Source organism: Phragmites australis, chromosome 2, assembly GCF_958298935.1.
Source record: "Phragmites australis chromosome 2, lpPhrAust1.1, whole genome shotgun sequence".
In the NCBI taxonomy this organism is placed as follows: domain Eukaryota; kingdom Viridiplantae; phylum Streptophyta; class Magnoliopsida; order Poales; family Poaceae; genus Phragmites; species Phragmites australis.
In genome coordinates this window covers 49,345,688-49,357,746 of record NC_084922.1, presented here as the reverse complement: position 1 = coordinate 49,357,746, position 12,059 = coordinate 49,345,688, and the positions used below count along the sequence as shown (strand labels likewise).

General features: G+C 48.9%; 1 protein-coding gene across 2 annotated transcripts; it reads left to right on the top strand.

The window, feature by feature from the left end:
* Positions 1-1,069: 1,069 nt before the first annotated feature.
* Positions 1,070-5,412, top strand: LOC133909503 (disease resistance protein RPP13-like). Of its 2 annotated transcripts, none has more exons than XM_062351959.1 (3): positions 1,070-1,794; positions 2,703-4,082; positions 4,231-5,412. In XM_062351959.1, the coding sequence occupies exons 1-3, from the start codon at positions 1,292-1,294 to the stop codon at positions 5,138-5,140; spliced, it is 2,793 nt and encodes a 930-aa protein (XP_062207943.1). In that variant the 5' UTR covers positions 1,070-1,291; the 3' UTR covers positions 5,141-5,412. The 2 variants fall into 2 exon arrangements, with proteins under 2 accessions (XP_062207943.1, XP_062207944.1); XM_062351960.1 differs by lacking the exon at positions 1,070-1,794 and adding an exon at positions 1,803-2,192.
* Positions 5,413-12,059: the final 6,647 nt, after the last annotated feature.

The window sequence follows — 12,059 nt, the reverse complement described above, 5'->3', positions numbered from 1 at the left end:
GGGAAAGGGAGAGAAGGAGAGAGAGGGTCCGGTCATGAGAGATTTTGAATTAGATTGAACCAAGGGGCAGAGGGAAAAGAAAAAATATTTTGAAATATGTTTGGATTTGATTTCTTTGAAAATGATTTTTGATTTTGAATTTGGCTAAAATTCAGGATGTTACATAAATTGATTTCTATGACCAATATTTAATTTGGATTGTGTATTTGGCACCACCATATGTTGAGTAAATCCACACTTTTAGATTTAGTTTAAATCCTAAATATAACATGGACATAAATAGCTCGACTATCATCAATATATTGCAAGAGTATATTCTAGACATATATCTCTCTAATATATTTTCGGACAAAAGTAACAAGAAAGCATGCATTTTAAACATGAAGGATCACAATGAATGTACATGTCAGCAGGGCGAGATGCAGATGCCCCTATGATGATGATACAACAGATGACGAATGATATAGACAAAACAGACCATGATGATACGGAGGAAGACTATATATGATAGCGCAACAGAGAGAAGAGGCAAAAACCCTAATTATGTATATGCTTCGTGGCAACGGCCACGCATAACTAAAAAAACGGCCACACCTGCATAAGTTATTGGATCTGATTTTGACGAACCATTCAGGTAGCTATCGTGCGTCTACACTCTTATCACGACCCAACGAACGAGCATACGTATGTTCTTCTAATCTTTCCATCCACATTTACTAAGTAGGTAGAGAAAATAATTTCTTGTAAGTTTATATTCCTCTATCTTCACTAAAAAGGAACTAAAATATGCATCCCACTTTTACTTAGTTGGATTTTTAAAATTTATTTAAAATTATTCAAATGTAATAGACCAAATCTATGTATGTAAATATCGTCAATTAGTTCTAGCTTCGCCCTGTGTCACCAAGACCAAATGTCGACTAAATTTTTGTGATCTTTGTTCAGATCCTTGGCAACTGGTTGATGGTAGGTGCAAAAAGCCACAGCGCCAAAATATCGCACGTGCCCACAGCCCACCCCCACGTCTCTCCTTCTCAGCTCCTTCCATCCACCAGCGTCCAAGCAGCGTCTGCATCTGGAGTGGCAAAAATGTTGTGCGATTCTTCAGAAAGATTACCAGTAGTGGCACGCGAGCACCGCGACCAGTTGCGAGCGAAGGCGCCCTCATTGACTTTGACTCCACCTACTACTAGTACTACTAGATGGCCAACTACTGCCACTGATTAGCTTCGTTATACGGCGAGGCGCCAAGGCGATCGAGCACAGAGCGCAGCTGCTAGCACCTAGTGCCATGGCGGAGACGGCGATCACGACGGTGCTTGCGAAGGTGGCGGAGCTGGTGGCGTGGGAGGCGGCGGTGCTGCTCGAGGTCGGCGACGACGTCCGCCTTCTCCGCGACAAGCTCGAGTGGCTCCACACCTTCATCCGCGACGCCGACCGCAGGCGCCGCCTCCGCGACGACGAGTTCGTCGCCGTCTGGGTGCGCCAGACCCGCGACGTCGCCTTCGAGGCCGAGGACGCGCTCGACGACTTCCTCCACCGCGCAGGCAGGAGGAGGCGCTTGGCCTCTTCCCCGGGCCCGACGGGGCCCGGATGCGCCGTCGGCTGGTGGCCAGGACCAGGCTGTGCCAGCCAGGTCGCCCTCCGCCACGACCTCTCGGGGCGCATCCGACGGATCAGGAAGCGGCTCGACGAGATCTCCGCCAACCGCGCGGCCTACAACATCGAGCACACGCCCGCGCCGGCATGGGCCGCCGCCTCCTCCTCTGCATCGGCAGGCAAGCTCGCCGCCTGGTACGCCCCCGCGCGCAATGTTCCCAGAAATCAATTGCTCATCAACCAAAAAAAAAAACATTTATAACCACGGAATTACTCGGTAAATTTGCTAAGAATTCCAGGGTCAGCACATTGGATTGATCCGCCGCGCATGTGATTAGTTGGTACTGCTTGGTGATAGCAGCATATGTGATCAATTTGAGTAGATTCTTGGAGCGAATTTGTCCATGCGGTTTTTACTCTTGGCGCACATGAGCTTGGCAGACGGCCTGCTGCCCCGCACTACAGCAACTTCCAATTAGCAACAGAATGGGTCTGCTCGCTGCCGCTGCCGCTGCTGTTGTGCCGCCGCTGCCGGTACTTCGCGTGATCCAGAAGCTCCACCGCCCGCCGCTTCCAGCACTCCGTGTGGGCAGGTGCCCATGCGTCCCAAAAATCCGCACTCTTTGTCCATGTGGTGTTTGCTTTTCTTTCATTTTTTTTTTCTGTGAGCTAATTCTTCTGAATTTTCATGCTGCCCTCAGCCTGATCTCTCAGAAAAATGTCTCCTTTTCTCTCTTCATCACCCAATTGACTTTTCTTTTCGTTTTATTCTACGAGCAAGATTCTGCTGATTTTTTAAGCTACCCTATGTCTGGAAATGACATCATCGTATATACAGTTTATCGATCAGCATTGTGCTACTGTTTACTAGAGAAGCAGTTGTGAAGTTCTTGCTATCCTACTTCAGTTTGATCGATCACTGCAGTGGCAACTGGCAACTGTCAATCTTCCTCCACCGAAGAATTAACCAACTCCAGTTCGTTAATCAAGCGAAAATTATGCTAGTTTACACCTAGCTAGTAGCACTGACACTGAGCACTAGTGTGCTCAGGCTCAGAGAGTCGTTGGACAATGCAACTAACTGACTGGATTGCCATGCACAGGGATGATCTGGAGGAGTACACGGTTGGCTTGGACAAGTACAGCAACGTGCTGAAAGAGCAGCTCCTCGACGAGTCCGTCACCGCGCGCGCGCTCGTGTCCATCGCCGGCGAGAGCAGCATCGGCAAGACGACCCTGGCGCGCAAGGTGTACCAGAGCCCCGAGGTCCGCAACCACTTCGAGATACGCACGTGGACGATGCTCCCGCACAAGAGCCGCCCGGCCGACGTCCTCCGGGACATCCACAAGCAGGCCAGCTCCCAGCTGCGGCGCTCTCCGTCCCAGCAGTGTGTGGAAGACGGCTGCTACGCCGTTGGTGGGGCCAAAGCGTGCGGGCCGGGGAAAGACATCAGCAACCAGCTTTACAAGAGCATGACAGGGAGGCGGTACCTGGTGGTCGTCGACGGCAGCATTGCCGTCACCGACTGGAACAGCCTGCGAGCGTCTCTCCCCGACGAGGGCAACGGCAGCAGGGTGGCCCTGATCACGGACTCCGCGGGTCTGGAGGTGGTCGGGCACGCCGGCCCGACCTACGACCCGATCGAGCTGACCCGGCTCAGCCCGGAGAACACGTACGAGGTATTCCGGCGCCGGGTGTTCGGCCGCGGCGACTGCCCGGGGCGGTACAAATCGAGGTACTACCAGGACGTGTTCCGGATCACGCGCGGCCTGCCGCTGTCGATCGTCATCCTCGCCGGTGTCCTTCGGTCGAAGGAGCTTCCGGCGGAGTGGGACGAGGTGATGGCGCAGCTGGCTCCGGCGCGGGAGCAGCCCAAGAGCAGCAACAGCCGCCGGATCATGTCGTTGGCCTTCGACGACCTGCCGCACCACCTCAAGTCGTGCTTCCTATACCTGGCGGCGATGCGGGAGAGCACCCCCGTGGACGCGCAGCGGCTGGTGCGGCTGTGGGTCGCCGAGGGGTTCGTCCGGCCGCGGCGCGGGAGCACCATGGAGGAGGTCGGGCAGGGGTACCTCAAGGAGCTCATCTCCCGGTGCATGGTGCAGCTGGTGCACAAGGACGAGTTCGGCGCCGTGCAGACGGTGGTGGTGCACGACCGGCTGCACGCCTTCGCGCAGGACGAGGCGCAGGAGGCCAGCTTCATTGAGAGTCACGACAGCACGGACGTGCTCGCGCCGGCCACCGTGCGCCGCCTCGCCGTCCTCACCTCCACCACCGACAGGTACGTCCATCTCAGCAACGCTCTCCCCAAGCTGCGCTCCATCGTCTGTGACTTCGTGGAGGGGCGCAACAAGCCCAACACCAGCATCCAGTGCAGCGACTTGAGCTTCCTCCATGCTTCCAAGTTCCTCAGAGTCATTGACATCCAAGGACTCGAGCTCAAGAAGCTCCCCAACGATATCGGCTCCATGATCCACATAAGGTACTGATCAATTTCCGAAACATTGATGCAACACTCTGTACTCTGTTATTTTGCTTTCAATAGAAGCAGAGATCTTTCTCCTGTCAAAAAAAAAAAAAACATTGATGCAACAAAGCAAAGATTGGAGGCTTAAGTTAATTCACTGCAGATACCTGGGTCTCCAGTGCGGCTACCTGGAGAAGCTCCCGCGCACCATAGGCAACCTTGTCAACCTGCAGTCGCTCATCCTGAAAGGCAGCAACGGCGGCCACCGCGTCCTGGAGGTGACCTCCGCATTCTGGAGGATCCCCACGCTGCGGCACGTCGTTGCGCCGTTCGCGCTGCCCTGTAGGGCCCTGAGCAACCTGTACAGCCTCCAGACGCTCCACGGCGTACAGCCGCGCGGCTGGGACGGCAGCAATAACCCGCTGGGGAAGGCCGCCAACCTCCGGTCCCTGGAGCTCATCGGTCTGACTGCCGCGCACGCCGGCGCGCTCGAGGCCGCGCTGGAGAGCCTCGACCTCCTGGTGCACCTGCAGCTGCAGGGTGACTCGCTGCCATCGAGCGTGTTCATCATCCCGAGCCTCCGCCGGCTGCAGAGCCTGAAGCTGCTAGGCTCCGTGGACGCGCCGGAGGGGCCTGACGGCGCGGAGGACGTCCGCTACATCCGGCCGAACCTGACACGTCTGTCAATGTGGAGCACGATGGTGGGGCAGAAGTTCGTGGACATGCTGGCCGAGCTGCCGAGCCTGGCCGAGCTGACGCTGATGTGGGACGCCTACGATGGCGACCGTCTGGCGTTCGGGGAGTCCGGGTTCCGAAGCCTGCAGGAGCTGAAGCTCGGACTGCCGGAGCTGGAGGAGTGGACGGTGAGCGCGGCCTCCATGCCGGGGCTCGCGAGGCTGACACTGTACCGGTGCGCCAAGATGAGGATGCTCCCGGAGGCGCTCGCCGGGATGAGGGAACTGGAGGAGGTGGTGCTGTACAGCATGCCCAACATGGTGGGCAGGATCAAAGAGGGCGGAGGCCAGGATCACCACAAGGTCAAGCACGTCCCCGTCATCCAGACCATCTGGTAGCTACCTCAGAGTCACAGCTACTTGAAATCATGCGCCTCAACGTACAATGCCTTGTATAGATTTGCGATATATCACATGGTAACAAGACTGAAACGACAATGCTAATGCCAATGGTTTAACAATATGGATTAACTAGCAAAATGACCTACGTTAATAGCGTTGCTAGCTTCGCAGTAATGTTTTATCATGTTAGACTTTGATTAATTGTATTGTACGTTGACTTTTTATTTAAGTATTTGATTTTTATAATAATTGGATTTTTTTTAAGACTACTTGATGTGGATTTTTTTTCTATTCTAACTCCAATTTAATTATTATCAATTTTATTTTATTTGAACTTTTTATTTAGATATTTTGCTTCCCACGCTAATCTTGGCAGCATATATATTTTTAATATATAAACCTTTATTACCGAGTCGGTTATGCTCTTGTTGAGCTTTTTGTTGGTAGCATCCAGATAGATAGATAGATAGATAGATAGATACAACATAGACTCTTTATTTAGATATTTTATTTTTCAATCCGTATAGAAATCGAACTACTAATTTTTCATATCTTTTAGTTTCGACTTTAGTTATTTATTAATAGTAACTGATATTGATTCTTTATTAAATTTAGACTGTTAAATTTTATAATAATGAGTGGTATAGATCTTTTTTCGTGATAATTTTATAGCCTTGAGAGGAAATATGGTGACTCTTCCCCCTCAAATGTTAGATAATAGATTTCGAACTCAGTTGGTTAGAGTCTGAATGGTGGAACTGTCCAGCCGAATTCGAGTTATATACTTGTCCCATATATGTGAGAACACACAAACATACATCTAACACAGATGTACGTGTGACAAATGAGCTCAACACCATCTTATCTTTTCTCTGTAAGCATCGATTGTCAGCTCATACCGTAGCAAACACCAAGCCAATCAGATCCCTCCATGAGCGTGCTCCCTCCCAAACGACGGCGGTCGTGTCAGGTGTTTCGTCCAATAGCTGCATGCTTAAATACTTCGGAGCCTCCGGAGCAGAGTACGTAGAAGGTCGCCAGCTTGTTAAATGCTTTGCCGTTGGAGGGCATTCTTTCGGCCGCCGGTCGCTGCCGTCTTGGGCGCTGCCACGGCTCGCCGGAGCTCAGCGCGTCGCCCAGCGAGGAAGAAGAAAAGACCATCCCTTTGCAATTACAGACGCTAATCCCGGCCGCACAAATCTGATCCGATGGATACGAGGTACCCAGGGGTGGACGGTATTTCATTTACCGTCTGGGAGGTCGTTATTTCGCTACCGACCGTCCCTAGGGTAGCCGCATCGCCGGAGCGCCGCCGCATCCTGACCCATCCTTGCATGCTCCCGTCTCGTTCACCCTTCTGGAGGCCTCCGGGAGTGCCAACCGGCCACGCGGTGAACGGTGTGCCCCTCTTCGGCCGCATTCCTCCGCCCAATCGAGGGCTTCCGAGGAGCCGACGAACAGTGCCCGAACCTGTTCTTGAACGCCAAGAAGCAAAGCGTTCTGTTTCCTAGATTCTTTATACCGCGTCGCGTGTGCGTGTTCGCCGGGAGAAGGATGGTGCACTTCGAGGGTGACGGCGGCGCCGGCGCCGGCGCGGACGGCTCGCGGTAGCTGTGCGGCGTGACCTTGGTGTGTTTACCAAGCTGTTTATCTTTCGTTCTCCTTGTTTTGACAGAACCGGTTTTGATAGCTGCACGGTGAACAAACATGCGTACTGCCATAATCTACTCTACTCTATTGTACTGCAAATTTGTACTGTTGCAGAAAAGGAGAGGATGAAGAAGAAGAAAAAAGAAAGGAGAAATGTGGGCTGTTGTTAAACTGCTGTATTTATCCCAATAAAAACGAGATCCCTGTTAAAAGATGACTAGTTCAGCTGAGTTGATTAGACGTTAGATTATTAGTGGTTATATCATCACGGATATTCTGTACATGATTCTAGCTTCTCCTTGATTGTAGCTCCATTCTGTAACGTGTGTAGCTCCATTCTGTAACCTGCGGGAGACTCGTGCAGTGCGCAGCCTATGAATATTTCCCAGCATGGCACTGTAGCTAGTCCAGAACTCTATATAGGGTGTGTTTGGTTACCTGCATGGTTTCTCGTATAGCTGTATCGTATATCCTGGATGGGGGGAAGCAGGCTGGGGGAGCTGTATTTTAAAAAAGAAGAGTATTTGTTTGGTTGTATCTGCGGATACAGGTTGAATTTGGATTTCTATTTGGTAGGCTGAATCTAAGACTGCATGAGAAGTTTATTGCCGCTAACAAGTGGGCCCAGCTGAGCGGACGCTGCATCCCGCGAGCCAGGATCGAAGTGAAGCCCGATTTGCTCATCTCCGCGCATGCAGCATCTGGCGTACATTTGCACGAGCGGGTGCAAGGTTGCATCGGTCAGCAGAGCATCCAAACGCACGTCTCCATCAGTTTGTACGCATGAGCGGATGCATGCATGTGCTGATCCGCTCATCCAAACACACCCATAATGAACCAGCGCTGCCATCGATTGTGTGCACGGTAATATCTCAATTCCTATTTCGATTACATAGTACCAGAACCTTTCCTTACTCCACAAAATCATGTCTACCGATAACTCCAGCTCCGACACCTCCACCATGAATTCCACCTCCGCTGGACTATTGCTGACACCATCCTTCGACCATCTGGTTACTATCAAACTTAGCTGTGATAATCACCTGCTGTGGAAAGCCCAAAATTTTCCTTTCCTACAAAGCCAGCAACTCCTAGGCTTTGTTGATGGATCCCACACACCACCCTCGAGGATGATCACCACCATTGAAGGTACTAGTGACAATGCCCGATCGGTGCCCCGACCCAATCTAGCATATCAGAATTGGATACTTCAGGACCAATATGTTCTTACTGTTCTTCTCTCTTCCCTGTCTCCTGAGATCTTGTCGCAAGTCCTTTTTCTCTCCACATCCCATGAGGTGTGGGTAGCTCTTGAGCGCATGTTTGTGTCCCAATCTCCGCCCAAAGTCATGCAGATACGGTAGCAACTGGCGACAGTGCAGAAGAAAGACCTCACCATGTTTTACTACAAAAAGGTGAAAGGGCTCGTGGATGCCCTCACTGCAACAGGTCAACCGCCACAAAACGAAGAAATTCTCTCTTGCCTCTTCACCGGCCTCGACATCGACTACAATCCAATTGTGACATCGCTCACCACTTGATCAGACCCCCTTAGCCTCGACGACATCTACACACATCTGCTCACCTTTGAGATGCGACTTGAGCACAATTTCAAGGTGTCGATTGGCTCCTCGACAAATTTGGCCACACATGGAAGAGGTGGTGGTGGCCACGGGCGTTCCAACACCAATGATGGGCATGAACATCTGAATAACAACACTGACTCCAAGACCAAGATTGTATGCCAAGTCTACGGGAAGGTTGGACATTCAGCACTCAAGTGCTTGTACCAATTTTACTATTCATATCAAGCAGAAGACAAGCGTGTCGCGGGATTTGCGGTAACTGTGCCTTCATATAACGTCGACACGAACTGGTACATCGATACCGGTGCTACCGATCATATCACCAATGATTTGGACAGGCTGACGACTCAAGAATTCTACAACGGGAAGGATCAAGTCTACGCCACAAATGGAGCAGGTATGATCATTTCCCATATTGGTAACTCGGTGATTAACACTCCCTATCGAAATCTATATCTTAAAGATGTGCTTCATGTTCTTGCAACCACTAAAAATCTTATGTCTATTCATCGCTTTAGCACCGGTAACGGTGTTTTGTTTGAATTTCATCCCAACCATTATCTCATCAAGGATCAAGTGCGAGAAGGACTATTCTTCACGGCCAGTGTAAGGGTGGTCTTTATTCCTTCACCCTTGACCATGGTGCTGCGTTCAGAAATGCCTTCATCAATACTGCATCCCAAGAACAGTGGCATAATAGGCTAGGTCATCCATCAACTCTAATAGTTCATCAAGTAGTTCAGCTCAGTAATCGTTCTTGTTCCGGTGCAAATAACAATGTCAATGTCTGTGATGCATGCCAGTTAGCCAAAAGTTGCCAATTACCCTTTGTTTTGTTAAATAATGTGACTTCATGTCCTCTTGAACTTGTATACTCAAATGTGTGGGGACCTGTACATATATTTATTAGGGGATACAAGTATTATGTAAGTTTCATTGATGACTTCAGTAAATTTACATGGTTGTATTTACTAGAGAGAAAGTCTGATGTGGCTACAGTCTTTGTCCAATTCCAAATCAATATTGAGTGCATTCTTAACAAAAAGATTCTTAATGTTCAATCTGGCTGCCGGGGGGGGGGGGGATATCAAAAAGTTCATTCTATTCTTACTCAAATTGGCATCTCCCACCGTGTATCCTGTCCACACACTCACCAACAAAATGGTGTTAGTGAAAGAAAACATAGGCACATTGTTGAAGTGGGTTTATCTCTTCTAGCTCATGTACACATGCCTCTCAAATTCCGGGATGACGTTTTTTTGTCACACCCTGATTTTTAGATTTCTCAAATTTCTAATTTTTTTTAAGATTAGTCAATTTCTTAAATAATTAGAATATGATAAAAATGCTATTTTCTAAATTCAAATTCGAATTTGAATAAGGTTATAGTTGTATGTATACATTCATGTTGGAAAATAGGCATATATGGTTTTATTTTGAGTTGTTGAGTTTCTCTAGATTTTCTTGAATTTTATTCGAGCTCATTTGGAGTTTATTAGAATTCTTTTGAGTTATATTTATTTTCCAAAATACCAAAATGTTTTCATGAGTTCAAAATATTTTTGTTTGGCATATAAATGTTTTCAAAAGCTTGTCAGAATTTTCTAGAATTTTTAGGCTTCATTGGTATTTTATTTGGATTTTCATTGCTTTCTTATTTTCTAGAAATTCCCAAAAATAAAAAGAAACCCAACCCAATTCCCCCGTAGGCCAGCCGAAGCCAGCCCAGCCACCGCCACACTCCTTTTCAGCCTCTTCTTTTCCGCTTGGGCCGGCCCGAGCCAGCTCATTTCCCCCGTCGCTCTCTTCCTTCCCGCCTGGGCCTGGCCACCCCGGCCCATGCACCTGCGCCTTGCCTCCTCTCTCCCGGGTCGCACGCGCGCACCTTGGACCGATGCTACATCCGCCGCACCCGATGGTGCCCTGTGCTCGCTTCCGCCATCTTCACACGATGACGCGTGGGGCCGCGCCCTTCATCGTCTCCGACTTGGACTCCCGACCGAGCCCAAGCCAACCGCGTCAATGCCTCTCTCCCCTATCTTGGCATGCATGCCATGAAGGCCGCCTATAAATAGCAGCCGAGCAAGCTATCCCATCTTAGTCTCGATTTTGCCGAGATCCCCGCTTCCCTTGTCCTATTTCGCCGAGTCGACCGAACCCTAGCCACCGCCGTCGTCATTGTCGCCCATCGGTTGAGCTCGAGCCACGCATAATCCACCGCGTTTTACCGTCGCTGCCCCACCCTCGAGCTTTGCTGCCGTTTGCTATGCACTCTCGTGCCCTCGCCCTCGCCTCCCGACCATCGGAGAGACCTCCTCGATGTGCGCCCATACGCTGTCGCCGCCTCCTCCGTTGTCGACCACCTTTCCCGAGCCATCTCACCTGAGGTAAGCCATCAATCGGGTTCCCCGCGCCCTCCCGTAGCTATTCCACCACTTGTCGTCAGAAGTCGTACACCAGAGCGCCTTTTCGACCATCTCCGACGAGCGCGCTATCGTGCTGACCCCACTCCGCTGTGGTCCCGATCCCCTCCGATCACCACATCTTCTCGGTCGTCCAATCCAAAAAGAGCGGTTAAGATTAGATATGCTTATACCCCTTCGATCACCAATCAGAGCTTGCCACGTGTCCTTCTTAAACCCAGTCAGCAGATCTGCCATGTCAGCCACCACCTCATCCTGGCACGTTAGCGTATTTGCTGAGTTGTCATCCTAGTCAGCTTGCCACGTCAGCCCAGTCAACAATTCCTTTTTCATTTTCTTTTATTTCCTTCTATGATGACATCATTAATCCTTCTGTTCACGCCATAAACCTCTTTTTTGATAAAAAATAATTCTAGAAATTCAAAAAATAGCTCTTTTGCATAAAAGCCCCTGAAACTTTAAAGTCTCATATCTTTTTTGTTTTAGCTTTGATTTGAGTGATTTTTACGCTCATATTTTTCTAAACACAAGATCTATCTAACCATGTCAGTTTTAGATATTAATTATTATATCTTTATAGTAATTTTTGCTCATTAACATCTAGATCCCTACAACATGAATATATTAGTTTGATTAGTAAAATTGTGGTTGTCACAATGACATATAGGTCATGAACTACATGTCATTGTATCATAAACATGGATTTATGATATTAAAATAAAGTATGAATTTGTAGGTCACATATGTTAATGCTTCAACCAATCCTTTCTACCATTTCATGTGAAACCTTAACCCTAGTTCATATATCTTTATCTTTCTTCGAAAAAAGTTCAGTCAATTATGTTCTCCTTATTCAGCCCAATCAAGATCCCAGTCTACCGTTCTGTTTCTCTTATTTGTGCAATTTGGAGTTTATCTGGTGTTTATTCGGTGTTGTTTTTGTTTATCGATAGAATTCACGATTAGTCGATAACGCTTCGGATCTGTTTGAGCAATTTCAAGGCTAAGGTTTCGACAACACTGAGTAGCATTAGGTAAAAGAAAAGTGTACTTCTTGATCATCTTGAACCTATGTTTTAAACTGTTTTATTTATAAAATTGCATGTAGTGTCAACTTGATGGGTAGTCACCTATGTTAGGTTTTACCTAAATATTCTCTTATTATTCCTTGAAGCTTAAGTGGCTTATGGTTATATGTCTTTCATGGGTAGAATTGCTTAGCCCTGCTGTCGAGAATGTTGAAAAATATCTTATACT